Source organism: Scatophagus argus, chromosome 14 (genome assembly GCF_020382885.2).
Source record: "Scatophagus argus isolate fScaArg1 chromosome 14, fScaArg1.pri, whole genome shotgun sequence".
NCBI classification, from domain to species: domain Eukaryota; kingdom Metazoa; phylum Chordata; class Actinopteri; family Scatophagidae; genus Scatophagus; species Scatophagus argus.
Genome location: NC_058506.1, coordinates 5,166,550 through 5,193,586, shown reverse-complemented (window position 1 = coordinate 5,193,586; position 27,037 = coordinate 5,166,550). Strand labels below are relative to the sequence as shown.

The following is a 27,037-nucleotide window of genomic DNA, read 5'->3' as shown; positions in this document are numbered from 1 at the left end:
TTATTAGTTTCTTGTAAGCAAATTACAGTTACATTACAATTAGAAAAAGATTCAGTTAGTCTTTAAAATAGAATGAATGTGACTATGAATGCATCATAATAACCAGCCTGCCTCATTATGTAAGCATGTGCCCCCTCTGAGACTATTTCCTGACTATCTTGGCTGAGGAACTGGTCAGGCAGCTCTTTATCTTCCTTTTCTCACAGTCTTTCCTAAATGACAAATTAGCATTTGTTTCTATAGGCAGCTACTGACAGATTTGTTCCATGAGCAATTCTGGCACGAGTACCGTAGTTTTCCCTTCATAGCACTGTTCCCTTTCATTTCTGCCTCCCCAAATAAGCATTATTCCATTTCCTAAGATGTCACATTGACAAAATACAGATATGGGCATTATTAACAGCAACACTGAGTCAGTAGTGAAATGACCTAATGTTGGTGATCGATGGTGTCTTTTACTGGTATGGAGAGCATGCTGTTAGGCCTGCTACGGCGGGATAACTCCTTCTCAAAAGGAATGCTGCCTTGTTGGATGACAGTGTCTTCTATTTCATAAAAATCTGACAGCTGTGACATTTAAGGGGGGGGTTTACTCCAACATCACAACAGAAGGTGACTGACCTGTTGAGTGCGTTGAACATTTCAATAGTGACCAGCACTGACAGGGCCATGGTTGTGGGGTAGCGGGACTCAAACACCTCACAGTCTATGTTCTCGAACATTGGGTTGATCTCAGTGCACTGCATGAAGTGTCTCTGCGGAGAGAGACAGAGAGGAGTTTGTGTGAGTGTGTACGTGTGTCTGTGTTTTGCATACGTGTCAACAGGATGTCACCAGGACCTTCGAGACCCGGTTTGATGGAGCTCAGATCTGATGGGGGAACAGCTGCAGAACCCTGGCCTTGTTCCCACCCCATGTGCAATCAAACCACATGGGTCTTACTTCCTTTTCTATTTCTGCACACTGCTGGGATCGCCAAACATTACAGTGTGCGGCAGTAGGGAGTATTAAGAAGGCTGGGTAGGAGGAAGCATATTACAGTGTAACAGAAAAAAAAAAAAACATTCTGTCGATTTGACTGGGCTGCAGCAAGTCCAAAAGACTCACCAACTGATAGAAAGACACTTGTGGACCTTCTTCATCAAACAGGTACCACCATGTGGCAGCACCGACCGTTCCAAGACCCACATATCCTACAAGAACAAAAACAGAATGGAACACATTTACACTAGAAGCCATTTGATGCAATTTGTCACACAAGGCACTGATGTTAGATGAAAAGGCCTGGCTCACAATCTCTGTTCCAGTTCATCCCAAAGGCGTTGGATGGGGTTGAGGTCAGGGTTCTGTGTGAGCCAGTCAAGTTGTTACACATCAAACTCATCCAACCGTGTCTTTATGGACTTTGCTTTGTACACTGGGACACAGTCATGCTGGACTAGAAAAGGACCTTCCCCAAACTGTTGCCACAAAGTTGGAAGCATAGCATTGTCCAAAATGTCTTGGTATGCTGAAGCAGTAAGATTTCAGTGGAAGTAAGGGGCCGAGCCCAACCCCTGAAATACAGCCCCATTCCGATACTTTTGTCTATATAGTGTACAATGTATGGTTTTGCACAGAATCTGCTGAGGCAGAAACTACGAAGCACTGATCAATGCTCTGGTACATGTTTTGAGTCTCGGTGTGGAACTTGGTGACATCTGATAGAGGAGGCAGACTCACAGCTTTGGATGGAAAATGCATTAATTTGTTACACTAGTAATATTTTAGAGAAAAGGAAAATCACAAACAGGTCCCTTTTCACGATGGAGTGTGGCTGATACATAATGCTTATTATTAAATCCTATATTCACAAATTTTGAGCTAAAGGTTCTTGCTAGCTTAAGCATATGGAATGTATGTGTCTATGTGGTATATTTTGATGGCATCGGGTGTATGTTTCATACTTATAATTCATACATGCTAATGTTAATATTCAGAATGAGGGACTGAGGACTGAGCCTCTCGAAGGTCCATTCTGCAGGATTTAGTGGCATCTAGTGGTGTGAGCTGGCCTCATCTAACCCTTACCAAAAATGATTGCTAAAAAGAAATGCAAGACACGTGGAAGTCCCTCTCTAGAGCAAGCTCGGTTCGTCTGTCCTAGGCTACTGCTGTAATAGACAGAGGACGGCTCCCTCTGAAAATATAAAAGGTTCACTCAAAAGTGACAAATACACAACGATTCAGGGGACTCATCAAAACATAATTGGAAATATTAACTAACTTTGAGTCAACAATTAAAAAAAAAGCAGCATACTGGAAAAGGAATTTGCTTTGCTTCAGTTACGGGACTCTCACAGAGTGCCAAACCCAAAATCCACTGAGCATATTCCAAACAATATCACAAGGTAGCAAATCCCAAATTTTCAAATCAAAGATGAAAACATATTCATATTAACAATCAGATGCTGTTTACTTCAAAATACTGATGGTTCACTCTTGCAACAAGATTTGATTCAAAAAACTGGGATGTATTGCCTTTTGATATTCTATAAGACAAATGCAAGGATGACTGCTGTGCACAAAATTGTCCTCTAAAAAGTAATTCTACTGTTCTCCATGATGTGACATTTTGATATTGCAGCAACCTTTAATTCAACCCCCTAAGCTCATCTATTCCATGACATTACATTTCACATTAAGTCTTGACATTTTGTTCAGGTCAGCGCTAATATTACCTCCGATGGCCAGATATCTGAAGAAGAGCCAGCCAGAGATGAGGGGCTCCTTTGGATTGCGGGGAGGTTTGTCCATGATGTCCAGGTCTGGAGGGTTAAAGCCCAGGGCGGTGGCAGGCAGGCCATCAGTCACCAGATTAACCCAGAGCAGCTGGACTGGAATCAAAGCCTCAGGAAGACCGAGGATGGCTGTCAGGAAGATGCTAGGGACAAGCAGTGAGCAGACACACAAACATCAGTTGAGGACCTCAGACTGAAGAAGATGAATCTGAATCTGATCATGTTTCTGTTCCTCACCAGACCACTTCTCCCACATTTGAGGAGATGAGGTATCTGATGAACTGTTTCATGTTGTTGTAAATGGCTCTGCCCTCCTCCACAGCAGCCACTATGGTGGAGAAGTTATCATCAGACAGCACCATCTCAGATGCTGACTTGGCCACCGCTGTGCCAGAGCCCATGGCGATGCCAATTTCTGCTTTCTTCAAGGCCGGGGCATCATTCACACCATCTCCTGTCTGTGATGAGAAAAGATTACTTGTGTCATTTACGCATCATCTCATAGGACTGTATTAAACTCCTGATTATGTGAATCTCATAACATTATTTATGTATGTATACAAGACCCAAAATGTAATTTTTTTCAAGACTAACTGCTAATTGTAAACAAAGGCCAATTTTTAAGAACTACTTTAAAGTAACAGAGAAATATTTTCAGGAGCAGAATGCTGAACAAACCTCTGTGAAGAATTCAAGTTCAAAACTGTTTCTGTTAACAAAGTTTCTGTTACTACAAACTAAAGATAAAAATGAACCACCATTGCATTGTGTAAAAGCTCATTATCGTTTCAGATCCAGACAGGATTAAGCTAAAGCTGAGCAAATAAGATGTATTAATCTGTCACAGCAGGGCCTAAAGCAGCTTTAGATTGCCGTGAATAGTGAAGTTAGTTTGACAGGCAAATGGTGATACTGTGATATTGTTGTCTCCCTGCCTCCCATCTTCCCCTCAGATCAACCCCTCTTCTGAGACGTGTGTCAGATAGGAAGCAGCAGAGCGAGCCAGAGATGACAGCTTTTGATAGCAGTGTCTGAGAGAGCAGCCTCTGAGAGACCTGAAACATGTCACGCCTCACTGGTCTTTTCTCGTGCAATCTCCACAAGTCATCTGAATAACTCACAGTTGAAGGAAGGAGAGACGGCTTTTTTTGCTTTGCAACAGGCATAAAGAAGTATATGACAGAGGAAATATACAATGTGTGGATTAGTAGGAAACAGAGAAGAAAATCTAAAAGTTGAAGGGGATGGTTGGGTGCCAGTGTAGAGCAGGAAGATGATGTAGCAAGAACATACTACTAAGAGTCACTAGAGCATCACTAATTGCATCATCACTTCTCCTCACCATGGCAGTTATCTCATCGAATGATTGCAGGTATCCAACGATCTTAGACTTGTGAGCTGGCTCAACGCGGGCAAAGCATCGTGCCCGTTTGACAGCTTCTCTCTGAGCTTCCGGCAGGAGATCATCAAACTCTCTGCCTGTGTAGGCCTTTCCAGTCACGTCCTCATCCTCGCCGAAGATGCCAATTCGTTTGCAGATGGCCACAGCTGTGCCCTTGTTGTCTCCTGTGATCATGATGACACGTATACCTGCCTCGTTGCACAACTTCACTGAGCCAATCACCTCCTTCCTGGGCGGGTCGAGCATGCCCACACAGCCAACAAATGTGAGACCCATCTAAAGGGAAACAGACAAATAAAGAATGAGAGAGGGGGTTAGGAGTTAATCTGAAAACAGATTCTAGTGTCACAAAAATGGAATGCATCCCTTTGTATTTTTATTTCTGCTGAAAACATCAGATTAATTTCTGTGCAACAAAGGAACGTTTTTTGGGAAGAAGAACCCAAAAAGTGTGGGAGTGTAAAAGTTTGATCCTTTCAGTGGACAAAAATGTAATCGCTATTGTGGCTCAAACAAATGATAGAGAGCAGCAAAGATGACATTAAAGGAATAGTTTGACATTTTACTAAAAATCTTCATTTACTTTCTTGTTGAGAGTGAGACAAGGAGGTAATACTCTCATCAGTCAGTTAAACAGGAAGCTGCAGCAGAGACAGTTTCCTTAGCTTAGTATCAAGACTGGAGAAAAGAGTGGAAACAGGTGGAAACCAACAGGTTAGCTCTGTTTGACGTTTTTTTATGCTGTGTTAAGCTACTCGGCAAATGGCTCCAGCTTTATATTTTGCATAGACACACAAGAAAGCAATTAAGCAAATTTCCCAGAATGTCAAACAATTTCTTTTAATTCGGAAAATGTGAGTCTTTATTTACAAAAAGACACTTAAACACTTATGAGCACATTTGAACAACATGGATTTCTAAACTAATCATCAGATGCTACCACACTCCTCTGCTGTACCTCATACTGTGCAAACTTGCTGGAATTCTCCAAGTCCATGTCCTCTTTGCGTGGCGGGGTGTCATGAGTGGCCAGTGCTAGGCATCGCAAGGTGTCCCTGCCTGTTCCCCAGTCCCTGATCTTAGATGTTAGCTGGTCGCGCAGGCCTGGAGTCAGAGTCACCTTCCCTGTACCCACCCGCAGGTACTGACATCGCTCAATCACACTCTCTGGAGCACCCTGAAGAAGGAATTTAATTGACAAAAAGAAGATTAAGTCATGGCAGCGATGAAAAGTATGCATATGTGCACTTGTGATTGTATAATGCATTCATACCTTGACAAACATCTTGCTGTGAGAGCCCGGCTTGACAGGGGTGCAGTATACTGACATGGACTTGCGGTCACGAGAGAACTCCAGGGTGAACTCCTTCTTCATCAACTGCCTGATCACCTGATGGGTGAAAAAGAGGGACAAATGACAGAGAAGAAGAAGAAGAGGAGGAAAGCGACAAAGAGCCAGAGCTTGAGCTAATCAGCAGTATTCGTGGGCAGCTGTCAGGCCGGCAGTCGGTGGGTGACTGAGAGGTTTGGCTGAGCTACTGACAGCTGAAGGATGACACTTCAGACCGAGTACTCAAGCACTCTGTCTGGATGTGTGGCTGCTGCTTCATATGTCTATGCACAACAGGCTATGATGTTAATGTGGATCTGGCCAAGGATAATTAGAAATAAGCATTGGAAGTATGAAAAACATTTGCAAAATGCTAACAATGAGGCAGACAAAAAAACGATTGATTTACTGTAGGAACACAAAATTGTTGAAAACATTGTTGTGCCCTGCATAGTGTATTATCTGCATTTAGTGTCAAGTCTTGTCCTACCAGTAGGTGTCCCTCTAGTTCAGAGTGTGTGATGATCCCTGCACACATGAAAGGCTGAAAGGTTAACACTAATCACGCTCTCTGTCCAGTCAGACTGCTGTGACGTCCACACACCCTGTCAGAGGACTTGTGATGGATATCCTGAAATCTGTCAATATGACAAACTTGTCCTCTCTATCAAACAAAGAGAGCAACAGGAGTTTGTCTTGACATGCTGGGAAATATACTCTCCCTCTTTCTTCTGTTTTCTAGCTGTGTGCATCAAGCAGACATCTGGAAGAGTTAAGGTCCTCCCCAGCCAAAAAATACTTATATAGATATATATTTTAATTAATATATTTTAATTAAATTTCCTGCTTATCTTCTAACTACAGGGCTCATCTCATCTGAGACTCCAAAGCATCTTTGACAAGCTTTGTTCTTCTTGGAAGTGAAACCAACAGGGAATTTAATGACCTTTATCTGCAGAGGATTGAAAAGGCTTGCAACAAGGGGTGACTGACTCCACACAATGGATGACAGGCCCCCCGGCACTGGAACTCCGACAAGAGCTTAGTGATCCATCGGTCGTTCAGACACCAAGACACGCAGACATGCACAGGCTCAACACATTGATCTGATCTTCTCAAAGGAGATCAAACACTTAATTTGTGATAAGGTGAAGATGCTTTTAACTCATAATCAGGGTGTTTTAAAAAGTGAACAGGTAAATATTGAAATTCACCAACCACTCATAAGTTAATCATAATTTTGGGTCTAAAATTTACCAGCCCCTTTCATGTTTCACAAGCGTTTGGCTGGAAGCAATTTCCCAGCCAGCTCATAACCAACCAACCGCAGGTTCACGCCCAGAACTCAAACATATTTGTCCATCAACAACCTTGTGCTTTATTAACTAATCCCTGATGAGACGTGAACCCTGACCTCTTGTCTCATTGTAAATCACTCTGGATCAAAAAATATTTAACCTAGCATAAACATGAGGCATACTGGGTCATTATGTTGTCCTCACAGGCAGGCAGTCTACACATTGGTATAAAGAGCAGAGTAATTACAGTGTCATTGGCATATTCATGCTGAGAAGTGCAAAGCCTGCAGCACACATGCCAGTTGTTAAAGCAAACAATATGCTTACTGTACATGAATAAATGAATCAATGAAGCATCAACCGGACACACTGAAATTCTTCTCCACTGATTCTGCATTGCACTCACAACCAGAGATATAGTGTTTTTCATTCCACACACCCTCCTTCCTAGTTTAAAGCCCCTACATTATCCACAGTGCATTTTGATTGGCAACAGTTGGGCTTGAGATTTGGGCGTATAATGCTAGCAGCAGTTAATGCAGCCTTGAGGAGAGACAAGGAGTGCACTACAGAGGTCTGGCGAGGTCACTTCTTTCTGTATGTAAAATCTGTGGAGTTCCTTTTGTAATGCTGACAAACATCACACTGCAGGGTCACACACATCTCCACATGTGGCTTACCGAGTTGCAGGAACCGGCACGTTCCACCTTGCTGAGGCCCGACAGGTCAGTCTTGAAGACGTTCATCTTCTCCACCAAGGTGGTAAGAGCCGTCTCTGTGGCTTCACCCACCTTCTCATAAACCCCTTTGGCCTGGGAAGGAACAGAGATGCATCAAAACATGCTGTGTCTTGGATTCAGAGAACATTTTACAGAAACTGAGTGATACTGTAAGCATTTCAAGAGTGATTGAGTCATTAAGTAAGACCCCTTTATGAAGACACATTTCAGATGAAGTCTGAGTCCTTACACCCATACAATGTCTCCACTGTTAAATGTGAAGGACTGTCTTCAAAGCGCCATTAAGAGTGACTCCTGTGCAAAGCTGTGGCTCATTCACCTCTGCTCCCACAAATGTTGAGTCATACATGCAAAGTGTTTTGTTTTGGGTTTTTTTTTAAGTGTGTGCCCTTGCCAGCTGAGATGTGGAGTAGGTGAGATGAATGTAATGGTGCACCACACATCATTTGTTTGTGTGGCCAGGCATAGATAGCAATAAAAGACCTCTCTCCCCTGCAGCACTGGGCTGCTCTGTCTCCTTTTCTCTCTCCTGGTTTAGCACACTTTGATCTTACACTCGGGTCTTTATTCAGAAATATACAAAACTGATGGCAAAGCGACAGTTTACAAGAACAGAAACAGTTAGTCTGGGAGGATACAACGAAGTAGAGAAGTGTCTTATCCCTGGCCTCTCTCCTCAGCATGGTTACCATGATACCATGGTGATGACAAAGAGGTGAGAAAAGCAATTCAAACCAGAGAAAAAGATCATACATCAGAGTAAAATTAGCTCAGCTGAAGAAGAAAAAAAGGCTTGTAGTGTAGTGTGTGTCGGTGTGTTGCAGGTTTACATTTTATTGAGTCATTGCAGTGTGTACATACATACTGTAAATGCATGAGGACACTTAACCTGCACAATGCTGTATATATTACAGATGGGTTTATTTTGCTTAGACACTTAAAAAGATGTCAGGGAAGGAAACAAATTCTAATTATACAATCTTCTGTATGTATGTATGTGTGTGTACATGTGCGTTAATGACCTCATTGTAGTCCAGTGAAGAGTCATTGCACATAGAGCACACAGTGGCCAACTCTACAAGTCCATCATAGTCTCCACACTGGACTGGTCTGTCTCCTTTCAGTCTGCAAGGAAAATATGAACAAAAGCGCATTCACATGAATGTCACTCACAACAGCAAAACACAAGGGAAAAGCACCTCACCGTTCACTACACCTCAGACAGAGTAACCTCATCAATATGTATGAGTGGGGAAGACATTCAGTTGTTCAGCATTCCAACATTGACTTAAGAAACAGTGAATGTACAATAGTAAACAGTGTAGTGTGTGTGTGTGTGTGCGTGTGAGTGTGTGCGTCTCCATGCATGTGTTCCTGACAAGCAGTGCTGATTGCATGACAACCATGGATCCCTTCCCAGTAGAGACTGCAACCGTTGCTAGCAAAGCTCCCACACAATAACCCACACTCACTCTGCTGTTATGAAATCGACAGGTTCGTGCAGAGTCAGAATGCTGTACTCACCGAACAGCAAAATAAACAAGAAACATACACAATGAAGTGCAGAGGCTTTCTCCTACCTAATAACTAGCCACCTACTTATATTCCTCCACAAACACAACTTTACGAGGATTAAAAAAAAAAAAAAAGAAAAATAAGTTTTATTGTGGGGCAGAGATCACAATGACCACACGATTAAAATCAAAGAGTCAAAGTGTTGCACATATCACCGCTAATATAACCGAGAGTGGGTGCAATGCAATAGCAATAACGTGTGGCTGAGGTGTAACGGTGCTAAGATTTTATATGATTGTTACTATGAACGTATTTTTCTAGAATTCTTTAATTAATATCACACATAGCAATATACAACAGAAGCATCCAGGGTTATAGACTATTTCTCCGGTTATCACAGAAATTGCCATAGAAACAAATAAAGCACAGCAAGAAACATTTTTTTGGGAATCATTAGCTGATGTAACAAATCTTGGACCACAGACCACATCACAGTTTGCTTGACTACATCCATTTATATAATATTTTATTTTGAAATAAAGCTGTTCAGAATTTCATCAAAGCCAGCATAAGGGAAAATTTGAGTTCAATGTCATGGTTTAGTAAAATTTGAAAGGCACACACAGACATTATTCATATAATGAGGTATTAGGGTGGACAGACTTTCCCCAACAAAATTAACACATCTTTAAACTGTGACACTCACATTTGTCCCTCAGGGGCGTATGTAGACCCAGTTATAGAGAACTCATGAAGGGCGCAGGTTGAACCTTCCACCTTGTCTGCAATGAACATCTGGAGAGGAGACAAGGAAAACAAAGATGCAGTATAGTTAGATAACTGGCCAAAACTCCTCAATTCTCCACACCCTATTGGATCCTTCCGTATATTCACAATTTTGGCACGAGTATAATAATGTATAGTAATATATTAGTTCTTCTCCAATTCTTCCATTATACATGTAAATATATCTGTAATTTACAATTTATTGGGTCTATACATGTGGAAACATATTTAGAAAATGATGCACTGGAATATTTACATTTGGTGTAATAGTGCATATATATTTGAGCTGAACATTCCCCTCAACAAGCAACATAGCACACACTGTAGCTTCAAAACACATATAATTACATGCATTTTGTATATTCTGATATGTTGTACTGTTAAAATTATGTCTACATTACATGCCCCTTAAAGTGACTTAAAATGAGAATATGTGACATTTGAGACGTCACTGAGGCCAGTAATAACAATTATGGAGTCGTGGTAAGCGCTAAAGCACAGTGAAACAGTAGGAAAGTGGAAAAGAGTCATCACTATGTCAGTATAGTGACTCAGTAATGTCAGCTACACTTAAGGTGAAAATCATGGTTGGAGAAGTTAAATCTTCAAATCTTTCATTTTGCGGGTGCTGGTTTTAATGGGCAGCTCTGAGGTGTGTGCGTTCTTGAGTTCAATGTGCCCACAGAGGTGATATAACACCTTTGTTGGTACACAGCGCCGGCGTGAAATTGTAGTGGTGATGTTAGTACATCTTGAGCAGTGAAATTGCCAAAAATGATTTACTGCAATGGTGGTTATCAGTTTCCAATTCACACGTAGCCCCATGGTGTCAAAACACACTTCAGACAGTTATTCAGGCTGCATCTTGTATAAACACTAAGAAGCAGGATGCAGCTAATAAAAGAACAATCATTCTTGTCTTGCTTGTTGACTTTCTCTGGAAAAATAAAAGGTTGTAAATCATTATGAAAATCAAATAGTTACTGTCAACAGCAAGTACTCTGCTGGTTGGAAAAGGGTCATCTGTGAGGCGCAGTTCAAACTATGACCAGGGGCCAAGAAATCCCCCCCACCATCTGAAGGTCGACACTTGTCACTGACAACCACTCTGAGCAGTAGTCGCCGCATTGTCCCCTCTTTCCTCAATCTTTTAGTGTTTCTAAACATAGAGGCCGCATAGCAGTTGCACTGCTCACACGTCCGGATGCAAAGCTTCATCAGTCACTCACACAGCCATATACGCTTGAGTCAACTGTTGGAAAACAAGCAGGAGAAACTGCTTTGTCGGCAAAGCTACCTCGTGAAATCCCCCAGGAAAAGGCAGTCCATGATGTACTGGTAATACTGATATACAGGTCAAAGAGACTGTTGAGGGCGGTGGTTTGTAAGAATGATATATGCCACCATGCACAGTCCAAGGTCTCTCTGTGCATCAATAATATGACAGACTTGCAGTATAATGAGTTAAATGATTGCCGTTGACCTCCATTGGCTAGTTAGTATTCAGCTTTTCTTTAATAACTTGATGCTTAAATTCAGCAAATAGTAAACACACGCACACAGAGGAAAACACTTCATTGACCTTGCTTAATTCTGTTTGAGACTCCATTAAATCTGACTGATTGCAGAATTAATGAAGCAGCCATTTGATTAAACCTGTCTCGATTTTTCCTTCAGTGCGCGTGCGTGTGTGTGTGTGTGTGTGTCACTTACCAGCACCCACCAATTTAAAAAGGAGCACAAAATCGATGGCAGACTGCAGATGAGAGGTAGTTGTTGTCCCTCTCGCAACTTGAGCTTAAAGGGCATATTTTAGCCTTTCAATGGAGTAATTATTTCTTAACAACTCCAACAGGTTTACTACACTTAGTTGACTGATGTAGTCGAGTCTGGACAAGATGAAAGTTAGTTATAAATAACTGTCATACTGAATCATGATTATGGCCTCTGTGAGATTATAGCTTATAAGAGAACATGCAATTTTGTAATTTTTGACATCAACAGTGTTGATACTTTCTTTCTTTTACTCCAATAAACACCGGCACTGTTGGGATTTGAGGTTGTGCCTTTATGAGACTCATTCACCTGTGTAATTGTAATAACTTCTGTGGCTTCTTTATACACTGTGGTACTGCACTGTGGTGCTGGAGTCTGCCATTCCAACAGAAAATTCAAACTGAGACTGGTAAGGCATCACCTGCATTACCTACAGCAATCTTGTGACCCTGAGTCAAAATCAAATTTAAATACATTAAATATTTTGATTGATACTTACATGGTGTATGCATGTTTATATGGTGTATTTTATTAAAACTGCGCAACATTAACGTCTAACTAAACTTATTTGGTAATGCAGAGGGCTCCACTGGGGCCCTCAGCTCACTTTTTACAATGTGGGCCAGACTAAAAAGGCTCTTTTAGTTCACATTAAAAAGCCAACATTCAATTGGTGAAACACGAGTTGACTTATATTATGAAGCAGTCACAGAAAACACAGTGCAGTTGTCACAGAGGTTAGCACAGTTCACATGTCCAACTTCTGAGGAAGGTAACCAACATTACTGGGCCCTACAAATGTGCAGAAAACTTCTCATACTCATGACATGATGTCAAAAGATAAATTACTAACAGACCTCTTCATTAAAACAACGTCAGACTGTTTTGCTACACTGTACACAGATAACTCAGCTTCTCCTCTGTTGTATTTCAGACAAAGTAGTTAGGCGTTTGCATTTGTAATGGTTACTGCTGCTACCAGCAGTAACCATGGGTGTAGCCAAAGCAGCTATGACTGAATATGAGTAACTTTAAATTTAAAAAGCTATATTAGATACAACAGGTTAGCTAGATCAACTGAAAACCGCTCAGTGTTTTGACTTTCTCTGCCTTATAATTAACAGTTAAAACTTTCAGCAGCAGAAGGAACCTGAAATTATCCAGAAATTACCATCATTTTATCACTGAAATATGGGCTCCTACAGCAAAGGTCATTATGTCCTCTATATTTATTTCTTCACAAATATTTCATTTCATTTTGGCCCATATCATCAGGTTCAGTACTTTCTGTTCCACTATTCTGCCACAAACCAACAATGACTGCTCAGAGACCCAGTAACTTCCACAAAAGCACATGCTGCATACACACACAGCAGGACCTAAGGAATAAAATAAGGTTGTTCTTTCTTCTGCGGTCAGTTTTCCCTCTGATCCTCTGAGGTCTCCAAGGAAACAAGACCCAGTGTGATCCATGTGACTCAGTGGCAGTGGCACAAGTTTGTGTTCTTCTACTCACTTCCTCTGAGCTTATGTGGGGATGAATGATGAGTAACCCGTTTTATGTATGCACATGTGTGTGTGTGTGTGTGTGTGTGCAAAGGGAAAAGGGAAGTACGGTGTCAGGATATCCCTGGAAATCCTGCAGATACGGGGATACCCCTGAGGCAAAGGACACATAGAGTGCTACTAGGGCCACTGGCTGGAGACCAGTCCAAGACTAAGCACAGATGGATAAGCCTGGGCAAACACTTATGTGGACATTTAAATCGTGACGCACAAAACCCATAAAAAACAGAGCAGCCAAAGGGTACAGTGAACATAAGGAGTTAGGCAATCAAGAAAATGACTATCTCCGGGAAACATCAGGATGAAAAAAAAAAAGTAAAGCAGAAGTTTGATTAGTCTTTGTGAGAATAGGAGTGTGTATGTGCCTCCTTATCTCACAGCATAGAGCAGCAGGCAAGCAGCATAGGTGGAGGCAGAAGGTCAATATTTACCAGCCAGCCTAGCAATCTTTCTGTCGGGAGGGTTTCAGGCTTTCGGTGAGATCACTCCTCTGTGTCCCTCCTGCTAGAGGGAACTCCCTGCTGCTACGTATTATTCACAAAGACACTCCACATCATCTCAGGGAGTGAGGGGAGGGGCATTTATAAAGAACATATCGCAAGTGCCTGCTGTACAGCAAATGCACAGTCCACTGATGCCAACCCCATTTCTATTGGCAACAAAGACCAAGATCAGTAAAAATGTTTTAAACTAAAATCTGGCTATAGCTTACAGACTGCACCTTTAACCATAACCAATTCATGCCCTAAGTTTACCTTAGTTTAATTTCAAAACTTACTGCCAACCATAACCACAAATTCACAAATGACATTTTGCTGCATTAGACCCACTCTCTGTCCTCCGTGAGGACCACCGGTCCCGACAAGGTCAGTGTTTCTGCAAGATAAGGTCCTCAATAGGTAACAAAAACACATACACACAGACAATGGAGAGGTTGTGAGGCGATGTGCTACCAAAGTACTCGTGACTATTTGTACACTAAAACTTACAGGACAGTTAAAGTCACGGTTCACTGTATTGTGTTTATTCAGACACTGTAACACTTTGCAAACCCTCACTGATGTGCTGACATGCTGTAGCACTATGGGTCATGCCAGCCTGTGCTATTCCAACAGCAGATATGTCAAACCTGCCAAATGGAGGTAAACATTACAACATCACAAGGATTTTTCATCCATGTTTAAGATCCAGTTGCACAAAAAAATTTTTCACAGGTTCCATCTTGTAGATTTCAGCTCCATAAGATCTTTTAAAGGGAAATTCTTGATTCTTGATCAAACGGCAAGATATGGACACTAATTATATAGACTTGGGTTACTGCTCTGATAAGTTCAGCAGTTTTAAGGAATGCAGTAATATACTAAGACTAGATTGTATTACCTGCAGTCAAAAGCATTTTTTAGCTTCCTGATTGCTACTTACTCTGCAGACGGACATCTGGTTGGTGGTGAGGGTGCCCGTCTTGTCGGAGCAGATAACAGAGGTACAGCCCAAGGTCTCTACGGAGGGCAGGCTGCGAACAATGGCGTTCTTCTTGGCCATGCGACGTGTGCCGAGGGCCAGGCAGGTGGTGATGACAGCAGGCAAGCCTTCAGGGATGGCGGCCACAGCCAGGGCCACGGCGATCTTAAAGTAATAGATAGCACCTCTGACCCAAGAGCCGCCGTGGACGGGATCTCCGAAGTGGCCAATGTTGATGACCCACACAGCCACACAGATCAGGGAGATGACTTTGGAGAGTTGCTGACCAAACTCATCCAGCTTCTGTTGCAGCGGCGTCTTCTCTTGTTCTGTAGCTGCCATTTGATTACGGATTTTACCAATCTCTGTGGCAACACCAGTAGCAACGACAACACCAATTGCGCGGCCTGCAGCGATGTTTGTGCCCTGAGCAAAAAAGACGGATGTGAAGTGAAGCAAAAAAGCTGTTATATTGAAAACTTGAGAGACTTGATTTTCACGTTGCTGAAAAAATGGTTAAAGACAGTTTGCTCAATATAAGAGAAAAGAGTTTCCATCAAATCGAGCATTCTTTCACAAAGATCTCTGAGAACAGCATTAACTATGTTAACTATGTGATTAAAAGTCAGGTTTGTGTAGATTTATCAATGATAACATCAGTTCCCTATTCCCAGATATGAAGGCAGAAGGTAAGCGTCACGCAGGAAGCTGCAGCAGGGTGTGCTTACAGAAAACAGCATGTTCTTTTTGTCTTGGTTGACAGCTCTCGGGTCAGGAACAGGGTCAGTGTGTTTGATGACGGACACAGACTCCCCTAAAGAAAAGATTGTGAGAGACAATTGTACAGGATTAGATCTGTAATAGCGACACAGCTGAACAAAGTTACACCCACAGCCTGAAGGGAAAAAGAAAGTACTATCACAGGCAATATCACAGAGATTAAAACTGTAGAATGCTCATAACATTAGGTCTTCTAATGCAATAAAGAGGCACGGGAATTGCTGAGAGATGAGAAATACCTGTGAGGATGGACTGGTCCACTCGCAGAGTGGTGGACTTGATAGAGGTCACTCTGATGTCAGCAGGTACCTTGTCACCAACTAAAAAAAACCAAAAAAAACCCAACAAACTCAACAGACTTGATTTGCCAAAACTGAATGTAAAATAAAACCTTGATTCACACTGACGAAACAGTAGGGACGCTGTGTAAAATGTAAACACCATTCAATTACTAATCTTTGCATTCTGCTTTTGTTTGGGTTTTACACAGCATCCCAACATTTTCGGAATCAGGGTTGTATTCAGAGTCTTTTCAAAATCAACTAGGCTATGGGTTGACAGCCATGCTAGCGGCTTTGTGAGGCTGTCAGTGCCCGATTTGTTCTGCACATGTGCTAAACTGGTCCTGTCAGTGAAAGAATGTGTCTATACCTGTTCAAAATTACTTGTGATGTGAATAACTGATCATAAAACGTATCATAATCATCACTACATCTACATTTAATTACATCTTTCAAATCAAAATCGCAAAAGAGTTTTTAATAATTCGAAATGGTAACAGTAATAGTAAACAGTAATAGTTCACAATTATATCAAAGGAAATTTATTGAAGTTTCTTATAGGTCCAGTGCAATTTCTGTTCCAGACGTCACATTAAAGATGAAAATGACAATCTGCACAATAACATAAACTTCAACCAGAATTATAGGAGTTTCATAGAGAAAAACAGTTAACAGTAACAGGAGTTAACAGTATGAAGAAACAGGACAAGGTTTACTTTCAGTAAGTTTGTCCTCTGAAGGTTTGGAATGTACTGAACCTCTCAGGAAAGTCTACTTTCACTTGTACACATAGCTGCAGGTGAACACTGAGTTACACCCCATCAAATGTTCCTGTTCAAACAATAAATCTTTGATCAAAGAAGCATCAGCGGGTTTAGCTCAAGCTCAGGCGCAGCTGCAGGTAAACGACTCGATATAACCTTGATGGAGTCACGTTGCTGTTTTAAAATCATTATTTCCCTTCCCTTTAGTCCTCTTTTCACTCTCTGCAGCTCTCTCTCCGTTTCTCTGGTGCACCATGACATCCTTACATGCAGTATTGTCAGACATAAAATACAAACAAAGCCTGCATTAAATCTGCAAAATGCATAGCTTCTTATCCACCACAGTGTTACTGTCTGACTATAACAGCCATTAGCATAAGTCCGCATATTAAACTCGTACTTCATAGTCAGAGCATTATAAGTATCTAATGCCCCAAAACAAAATGGTTATTGCTTGCTCTTTGTCAGAGCCTGCAATGAACATTTAATTGTAATATTTTTGAGATGGCTTGTGAAAAATGGATCATTTCATGTAGCCAAAGACAATCTCAGAGCAGAGAGTGCAAAATTGGTTCAATCACTTAAGAGAGATGTAATATTCTTCACTTGCTTCTGTCCAGCATGACAGACAACCACAAAAACCTGATCATTAAGTCGTGTAATAAGCGACTCATTAACGCCAACTCAGAGTCATCAGCCATCATCAACAAGGACTGCCTTTGAACCTACTATAGCTTTTCAACATGAATACGGTTGGACATCCTGTTGAACTTCTTATTTTCCTCCCTTATATACTGAAAGGCATTCAACAGGCAGGATGTCTTTTGTAGCACACTTCATAGTGAAAACTTTTCAAAGTGGTTTCATGCCGATAGGTTTCTGAGTGTTCGTCTCTTGATCCTTCTCCATTTCTCCCAGAGTTCCATCATCTCCTCATGACATTTGTTCAATGCTCTGAGACTTGAGAGGAATTTTTAACAGTCTCTTTCCCTGAGACAAGCTGAATAGCCTGTACTTCCACGTCCACATTTTCTCTACATTTTTCTGTCTAACACCCATGGGTTGTGAGAGAACAAGAGTGGGAGAGGCGGAGGGGGGAGAGAAGTGCGTGATGTGTTTGTGTGGGAGATGGCTGGGGGCTTAAGGTTCACTGTAGCAGGACTGGCCGAGGGCAGAAAAGAGAGGCTTTTCAAACGCCTACCCACAGACTCTTGCTCCCCTATCAAACCTCCACTTTCTGCCATGGCCTCCCACAGACGCTCTCCATCTGCTAGAAAAGAAATTTAAATCCTAATACAGCCACGTCCAGTTCAGATAAGCGGCCTTTTAAATACCAGAATGAGTGGTATTTTGTCTATCATCCACAAGTAAGTATCACAGAGCAATAAAAAAATTATGGAAAGTGGCACTGCCCTCAGAATTCATGAATAGACTGGACATTTGTTCAAAAGAAATGAGGAGGTCAGCTGGTTTAGCCATCCCAAGTTCTCCTTCCATCTGGTAAACCCAGACTCCCAAAAAAATCTGAATGTATTGCATAATATTCTGGCAAAGACGTCTTCATTCACGTGCAGGATAACCGTGACTCGTTATTTGGGAATAGCTCAGTGTGGGTTTCCATCTGCTCAGGTCCTGTGCAAACCTGTCCTGTGACGACCTGACCGCTGCAATCACTGCATTTAAAAAACCCAGGAAAGTTCCAGTGAAGGCGCAAATCCGTTACTGTGTTGTAACCGTGGCTGGCATCACTGGCAATGTACCTACAAGAAGGCAGGCGGGCAGCAGTGGTGGAAACTTGAGTCAATATGTTTGTGTTCTTTTCTTTCCTCAAAGGCACTTGCGGTCCGCAGTGTCCTTTTCCAATACCTTTATACAGCTTATTTTACCCCCTAGCATCAAGTTCCCATGGAACAACCACCAGCTAATCTGAAGTACAGGAAAGCCTGGTATATTAGTGGAGGAAAGTAAAATATTTGGTTGTTTTCTTTGTCACCGTACCCCTACATGTTTTAGTCAAATGGGTGTGCTTGAAGATCGCTGACACACATATTCTAAGTGAGAGGAGTGCATAGTACAGGACCTACCTCTGTTGTTTACCCACTTTAATGATGAGTTATGAAGCATGTTAAAAAGAGACTGTACAATATCAACAGAGACAAATGTAGCTGTGAGAAATGCCTTTTCTCCATCATCATAAACTTTTTATAAATGTGCTAAAGTCTACTATAAAGACAATTTATCAACAATTTTCTATTTTAATTTCTATCCTCTGTCTGTGGACAGGCACCATAACAAAACAACACTGAAAACTAGTGTTGTTCCATGCCCTCTCACTTCCTCATGAAGAGACAACCACCATGGATCCACCAGCAGCTGCTGCCAGCCAGAAGTAATATCAGATGCCTTATTCAAACAGCAGATGGTTCATTTGAAGTCATATCTGTCTGTGCTCTGCACTGTCATCACAGGTGTCGTTAAAAACTCAGCCCCTCGTTAACTTCAGCGTCACGCAGATGAGGCAAACGCAGCACGGAGCGTTGTCATGGTGACACTGTTAGTGTTGACAGTGACGATGACAGTAGTGGTGGTGGTAGGTGGGGGGCGACAGAGGAAAAGAGTCCTTTCGGTGCTTGCTACCTGTGTGGACTTGCCTGCTTTTGGCTGTGAGCGCACGCATGTGTGATCAAAGAGACTGGCTGTAACAAGCCTAAATTCCAAGGAAGGGCGACCTGTCACATCAGCAAACACAAACAATGTACTTCCCTTTAAAATAATGCAAACTATACTCGCTATAAAAGGAGGGGGAAGCAAGTTAATAATTTTGAGTGCGGCCTCAATGATAGCTCCTTAGATGGGATGGAATAGCACCAAGGCTTCACTGTAACCAGTGTCTCTCCGTGCTGTGATTATGAATGAACATTGTGATCTCTCACACACATCCTGAGCTCTCCCTCCTTTCTCCACACGACTCCCAGCCATCCAAGAAGGCTCACTAGCTAAAGCCGAGGATTACACCCTCAAAACTGGTCATGGTGCTGCTGAAGTGATCTCCTCGGTGCTGCATGTGTGTGTGTGTTCGCGCATTAACTCTGTCATACACAGATGTTCTGGAACCAGAGTGACAACAAGACTATTTTTAGACGAGGCTGCCCACACATGGGCGAGTTTACAGCAGGGGATTTGTGTGTATGTGCATGTAACGTGGAGGAGCGTGAGTGAGGAGCTGACAAACATCCAGCAGCGTCCAGGTGGTGAGACTGAGAGCATGGAAAGCACAGGGAAAAGCAGGGGAAGCAGTGGAAAATTAAACTGGGCCTTAAATATGCGGGGTGACCACAGCCACTTACACAGAACCCCACACATACATAAACAGACACAACTGGGTAGCAGCCCTGGCACCTGCACACATAGAGAAAAGACTCTTATGTAATCTAGGTTGAGATATTCCAATAGTGTTTCCAGACTCATGAATGGTTGGCAGAGGCTGTGTGAGTATGTGTTTCCCTGCATGTCAGTGGCAGCGTTAGCATACAGGCAGCTAGGTGACAGCAGTGAGAGTCCTACAGAGCTAGAAGAGGCATAAATTAGTCTCGGTGAGTGACAGTAAGAGTTTCACCGGGTGCAGCCACAGCTTACCTGCCACCTCCACTATGTCTCCTGGGACGATGTCTCTGGCTTTGATCCTCTGGACAGCCTTACGGTTCATGCGATACACCTTTCCCATCTCTGGTTCATACTCTTTTAGAGCCTCAATGGCATTCTCAGCATTCCGCTCCTGGGCAGACAGATGTGGAAAAGAGAAAGTCGGGCCAAGGACAATTTTTAAAGCTCTCTGTAAGTGGGCGTTTCACGATAAATTTAGTTCAAACTCTTGCATTAACAGGTTAATCTGTGTGACTGTGAAAATATCCAAGGCAATCACATAAGAGAAAGAGGCTTTTGAGAATGAATTCTGGTAACTGAAGAGTTATCCACTTGTCACACTATGTCCTAACAGGGCGATACAGCACGCCTTCTTTCCCAGTGTTTATGGCAATCCGTCTCTATTTTTGACACATGTATCAAAAGTTCCTGCTTCCTCTTCAACATAAATGAACCGGGAAGGTATTTTGCATGAGCTCCCTGGTTTGTTTACGTTTTGACTCAACGCACAGACTCAAGTTCTCCAGTGTCTGCAGCCACAGTCTGCTGCTGCAGTGTGCTATTTGCACGTACAGATGTTTGGACCACGGTGTCAGCTTGAACAGAGCACGTTGTTAAGAACGAACTAAAGGTGAGTCTGTACATCCTGCAGCTGGTGGACAGAAAAAAATGTCTTTAACTTTCCATTTTTCTTTCGTCTAGGGTAACAACTTCCTGTGTAACCATGTAAATGCTTTGTGAAGCCAAACATTGTTCCCTTGTATATACACTTCACACAGAGACACAGAATGAAGAGTGTATCTCACCTGCCAGACCCCGATAACAGCGTTGGCAATGAGGATAAGAAGAATGACAATTGGCTCAACAAAGGCAGTGGTTGTCTCCTCTCCCTCTTCAAACAGAGCCAGCACCTAGATGGACATACAGGACACATAACCTCAGCAGACATCTTATATTACAACTTCTTCAGTCAAACGGCAGCTCAATTACACACATTTTCAGGAATAGCTTGCTTTGAAACACGTGTGGGAGGAAAAATGTTGTTGCAGGAAAATGTGAAGAAAGAAGACCAAACCCAAATGGTATTTGGACAGAGGAGCTGCAGCTCAGATCCATTGTTACCTTTAACGTTGGTTCCAAACTACTTTTGTTTGAGGTACCCCCACAGCCCTCTCAAATAAACTTCAACTGAAGTTCATTCATTACTTTAGCTATGTATTTCAACTGTTTATCCATTACATTTGCTACCTGTTTAGACTTCTCTGCTCACTTAGGCCTAACTCTTTCATGTATCATTAAATGCAACTCCTAGTGCTGAATATATACTTATCATCAAACTGTAATTTCTATCTTAAATAGCTGAGCAGCTTCTTTGTGCACCCTGGCAGCTGCAGAAGAACTGTATTTCCCCAGGTATCTCTGATTATGAATGGTCTACACGGTAAACCTCCGATCTCCACAGCCAAGAGCAGGTGATAAAGTGTTGCTGAAATCAGGAGAGATCCACTCATTCTCCACTCCTTTCACTACCCCAGCACTTAAAACAGAAAGGCTGGGAAAGGGCCAGAAAAGTCCAGGCCTGGTCCTCAGCAGTAAATACAGATAGAGGCTGCAAAGATATCCGAATGGAAATGACTGCAAAAACAAGATGTGAAAAGTCACGTGTAGCAGGAAAAGCCAGTTTTCCTTTTCAACATTCAAAACAAACAGAACCAGGCTAAATGGTTATAACTGGTCTATGAACTCTCTATCTACCCAGTAGACTGTGGTATTCATTCTACTTTGTATGTAAAGATTTCTGTAAGTTCATTTATACTCATAAAAATGGTCAAACTGAAGTAATACAAATGAAGGGTGAGATGAAACGAAAGAGAAAAAAATGCTCTCCAAGTCTTGAAAAATCTGTCTCAAGTAATGACATAACTCTTATATGTTGGGTGGCCCAGAGCAGCAAGACGATGCCTAAAATGACAAGTGCAATAAAAATAAATTAAATCCTGAAGGAAATTAGCTCACTGGGGAAATAAAATCATTGGAATTACAATGGATGAACCCGGGCTAACTTTAAACTTGATGATGCCCAGTTTTGCAGGAGTGTACTTGTAGCACAGTTTAGATCCAGTACACACAAGCTCTTGGAGAGCTGGAAAATCACACGCAAATTAACATTTACATAAGGATTTTGTGAGATTTACTTCTTTCTGCGGTGGAGTGTGTTTCTGGGTGACTGTGTGCAAGAATATCAGGCTTTAGGAGGTTGAATAACAAGACAATCGACAGCTAAAACTGTGAAATTTGCTTTAAACAGAATTCATACTCTCATTTATTTGTATATGAAAGGACAGGGACAAATATTTAATGAACTGCTGGTCAAATACCTGTGCTTTAAAATACATCTGCAAAGGATGGTCACCCTTATCATGTAATTAACATGTTAAATGCTACAAGGATTTTCATAGGTTCAAGTTAAGTAGATTCATCTCATTTGGGATTTGTAGGCCATCTCCTGGAGCGGGTTCATTCTGATGTTATTCTACAACTCATAAAAGTTTAGTACTCTGTTCAGATGTCAATACCTGCTCTGCTGTTTGCAGATTCAGTTCCTTCCTGTTTCTTCCAGCACTTAAACCTGCAATAGCATTTTGGACTATAGACTCAAGTGACAATCCTTGCTATGAGTGATCCTTTTCACTTCCAAGTAGTTCTGTGATCCACTGTACACGAAAAGTTAACAAAGTGATTACATGCATCAAAAAGACTACAAATACCCACAGTACCTCAAAGGTACATGTCATGTCAAATTATCCTACATAATAGGTCTACTCATAAAAACACTTTCACTTTATCAATGTAGAAGTTCTAAAAGTTAGAACATCTCCATACAGTCACACTCTTATGTTGCTACACCTCTCTAAAGGCAGAAACAGTATGATGACAGCTGAATACTAATGCGGCCCACAGACGTGTCAGAGATGGAACTCACTCAATGTGAGCTGTGACAGCAAGCAATGAAGTACAGCTTTAGGAGATCATAACAGAAAAAGTCCGCCACTGCAACACAGTAATGACCTCATACTTGCGTGCCCATTATTTTATCTGTGATAGGGATAGAAACTAAAACTGCTGCACAACAAAAGCAGTAGCAGAGAGAGAGAGAAGGACAGATAAAGTGGATCTACTTTTCCATGATCTTATAAGGCTTATCAGATGATAAAAGAGTATATTCTCCACAGAGTATTGAGCATCAGAGTGTACGTCGCAGCAGCCCGAGCATGGTCGATAGCTCATCATTCCACATCATTTGGGACGGTAAATCTCCCTTCTGACTCAGCTGAGACTGGAGGGCAACAATGGCAGTACTCTCAGTAAGGACAATTTAAAATTGAGGGAATCTGGGGGAAATTTAACACTTGGCAATCTGAGGCAAAATTAAACTAAGACTCAACACTGGCTTGTGAAATCAAAGCTTCATCACGAAAATAAACTTCTCCTTACAGCTTTAAACACTGCACTCCTCACACGCCACATGCATAACTGAACGCTGAGACACATGCCGACAGATGGCCCATTATATCTGAACGTCTCCAGAGTTTTGGAACATCACACGGTGCTCAACACAAATGGAAAAACACACTTCACTCATATCAAATGCATCAGAAAAACACGCTTTTAAGGGCACCTATTGAGAAATGTACTGTAAACAAAGGAGACCTGGAATCGCAATTCAACTGTCACTTGACTTTTTAAGTCTCTTCCTGTACTCTCTTGATGACCTCCCTGACATTAGCTCAACTTTATGTAGTGACTTGGAATACAAATAAAAGATCAGCCCACTCTCTTCCTTCAACTCAAAGGGAGGAAGTGCTGTGATTGTTTCAGGTAGTTAGTGTGGCTTTCTCTGCTCTTCTCGATTACACCCCTGCCAGAGAGCTGGCCGACTATCAGCTCGTAGCTTCAGTCAAATACATAAATTCTAAAACGAAATAATAAAATAGTCTGATAGACTGAGGTAAGGCTCGGACTATAGCTCACTGAATTATTTATGGATTAAATTCTACATTTTTCTGTAAATTTGTTCTGATATGAACATCAACAAAGTAAACTGACCTGCTCTGTTTTCTCTGATAATAAGCTTCACTCGTGAGTCATGCAAAAAAGGCAGGAGAGTCTCAACGTCTCAGTTTGAATATATTCAAAGTAACAGCCAAATGAGTCTCAGCTTTTGGTTTAACTTTCACTCTGGGTCAAGCTACTTTAGCCAGTGAGCAAATAGAAAAGTTATAAAGGAATATAATCTATCATCAGATAACAAGACAAGCTGTCTGGAGTGTAATTTATTTGTGATTTTGAGTCGCTTCATGCCACAGGGAACAACACTTTAGCTGAAAGCCCTCCAGGCAACAATGACACTGTCAAGCATTAGGGTCTGTGCAGCAGTAGAACAGGGGCTGTGTATAAACAACCTTTATAAAGTAAGGAAAGCCTCATTTACATGAGGAAAACTGAGTCCGCACTCCAAAGTCCTGCAGTTACAGCCCACATCTGCTCCAAGAGTCTCTCACTAACATGACAACGCTTAAACACTTACAAAGAGAAAATATATTGTGTCGTATACATTTTTAGAGCAATTTTCCTACTTTCAGAAATAGCAACAGCAATTCCATCCCGAGACTCCGGGGACGTGCTGTAATAGATGGAAAAAAGTTATTATGCAGTCAGGATTCCCCCACTCCACCCCTCTCCGACCTTCACCACCCTCGGACTGCAACCAGGGCCACAGTTTGAGGCGCTGCAGCAGAGGGAGTTTTGATTGATGGTTTTGTTTCCAGTTTGGCAGAAGTGGCCTGCCTGTTCCCTTCACTGAACTATATCAACACTGTGTGGAAAAGCCTGTAATACACATGTTTCCACATGAAAAAGGACCACTAACTAGGTTGAGCAGTGTTCTAACAGGGGAAAAAGCTGCCTAAAGCTAATGGAGCAGTCTATTAGGCGGCAATTTCCTGGCAAATGTCCAATTTAGGTTTCAAATACCCATAGGGGGACATTTGAGAATCAAGACCAAAAGAACAAGTAAGTTGAAGACCAGTGGCAGATTAATTAGCTGGGTTGTACTTACAAAGGAGACACAGGCAGCTAGCAGCAGGATCCTGACCAGGAGGTCTTCAAACTGCTCCACCACCAACTCCCACAGGGACTTCCCTGAAATATACAAACAAATATGGCACACCTTTATCAGAATCAGAATCAGAATGCCTTTAGGTTTCCCTGAGGGGAAATTCTTTAAAAGGCTTCACACAAAACGTAATGTGAGGATTCTACTGAGAGTATGTCCTTATAAGGGTGGAATGGATCTCTAAGTTGCGTTGACATGAGTTTCACAGTTCTGATAAGCAGCTGCAACAAAAGAAGATCCCCGTATTTACAAAGAAATAGGATTGTGTGTCAATGTGTGGAAAGCTACAGTAGAGTACACTCCCAAAGTTTAGCCCTCAGTCCACATAACAGAAAAGATCCTGGCTCAAGACACTTAATCAGGTAGTAAAGGGAGGAGGATCGCAGCACACTGGAAAAATCAATATTTACCTTCTTCAGCTGGGAGCTCTGTGGATGTAACACCGCAGCGGTTGTAAAGGAATCAAATCGGCAGGCCAGAGAGAGCAGAGAGGGTGGGGGTGGAGGAGAAAAACAAAGAACAGTTAATACATTTGATGAACTCAGTCTGACTTTAAGATGCATGGACACACGCAAATTGCTCTATAGAAACGTTCTGCTTGGTTATGCTGATAAAATTCTCAGTGCAGGAACATTTTCAGGCTGATGTATTGTTACTGACTTGAATAACTACCAGTCCAAGGCTACAAAGCAGTATTGACAAAAATGACCATTTAAGGCTTCTCAGCTCAGGATGGTTTAAAACTCCACCTTTAGTATCTTGTGTGTAGCCTCAGCCCAACAGTAACAGCTCAGCTGCAAAATGACTCTGTCAAACACCGTCAGCACCTATTCTGTGAGAACAAAGAACCTCGTAACAAAGGCCTTTGATACCAGCATGACTGCTGATCTTCTGCTCTTGAAAAGGTTAGCTGAAAACACAGATGTTTTCAAGTCACCTGCATGATGAAACTCGATATATCTTTGATGAAGTGGATGGAGTGTGTCTACTCGTGAGGAATGAATGTCTCAATTGTATCAGATTGTATTTCTTTCCAGTACAAATTCTATTTTCTGTGTATATTCACCCTTAAACTTGTAAGTTCTTTTAGGGCTGCCATGGCTGTACCCACCTCTGACGTCACAGAGGTCCATACCTCCATATATTTTACAAAGTGTTTAAAATAATAATAATAATGATAAAAAAGTTGTCAAGTAACTGCCTAAAAGTAAGGTTACCTTGAATTACTGACTTGCTTTTCTGATCACCATCATTCCTTATATGTGGTGAAGTGGACGATCTTGTCATTACTACAAAAACTCTACTCAGAATGGTGATTCTATGTCAACAACTTGAAGAGAGCAGACATGCAGCCGAATCCATCTTCACTGAGACAGACAAAAATAAAAATACTCCATCAATCAAACTCAGCTTCGGGAAAAGACAGAGATACAGGAAGAGATGAGAATAGAGAAGAGAGGAGCGAGCGAGGGAGAGAGAGAAAGTGTTTGAGATGAGAGGAATAGCAGGTACTGCACACTGTGCTCACTGCGTCCCTGTGCTGTTCAACGTAAACTGACCCAACAATGTAATTACCACAGAGATGTACGTATACATTTCTCAGTAGCTACAGTGAAATTTGTAGGCTCAATGTAACACCTAGCATAATTACAGAGTAATAAAATAGTATTATTGTATAAATATTACATCAAGCACATTTTACTTACACTTATGCAATGGAATAAAGAAGGTGTACATAAT

General features: G+C 41.8%; 1 protein-coding gene across 2 annotated transcripts in view; it reads right to left on the bottom strand.

Moving 5' to 3' along the window:
• atp2a3 (ATPase sarcoplasmic/endoplasmic reticulum Ca2+ transporting 3) overlaps positions 1-27,037 on the bottom strand; it is a 42,585-nt gene that overhangs the window by 4,751 nt on the left and 10,797 nt on the right. For both annotated transcript variants that reach the window (XM_046410237.1, XM_046410236.1), the window contains exons 2-18: positions 25,708-25,725; positions 25,241-25,323; positions 20,928-21,032; positions 20,116-20,254; positions 15,674-15,754; positions 15,383-15,468; positions 14,616-15,080; positions 9,772-9,860; positions 8,573-8,675; positions 7,491-7,622; positions 5,456-5,572; positions 5,141-5,359; positions 4,123-4,458; positions 3,018-3,238; positions 2,721-2,923; positions 1,108-1,193; positions 622-755 (exon numbers count right to left, since the gene is read on the bottom strand). In XM_046410237.1, coding sequence (XP_046266193.1) covers positions 622-755; positions 1,108-1,193; positions 2,721-2,923; positions 3,018-3,238; positions 4,123-4,458; positions 5,141-5,359; positions 5,456-5,572; positions 7,491-7,622; positions 8,573-8,675; positions 9,772-9,860; positions 14,616-15,080; positions 15,383-15,468; positions 15,674-15,754; positions 20,116-20,254; positions 20,928-21,032; positions 25,241-25,323; positions 25,708-25,725 — 2,617 coding nt within the window. The remainder of the gene's footprint in view (positions 1-621; positions 756-1,107; positions 1,194-2,720; positions 2,924-3,017; positions 3,239-4,122; positions 4,459-5,140; positions 5,360-5,455; positions 5,573-7,490; positions 7,623-8,572; positions 8,676-9,771; positions 9,861-14,615; positions 15,081-15,382; positions 15,469-15,673; positions 15,755-20,115; positions 20,255-20,927; positions 21,033-25,240; positions 25,324-25,707; positions 25,726-27,037) is intronic.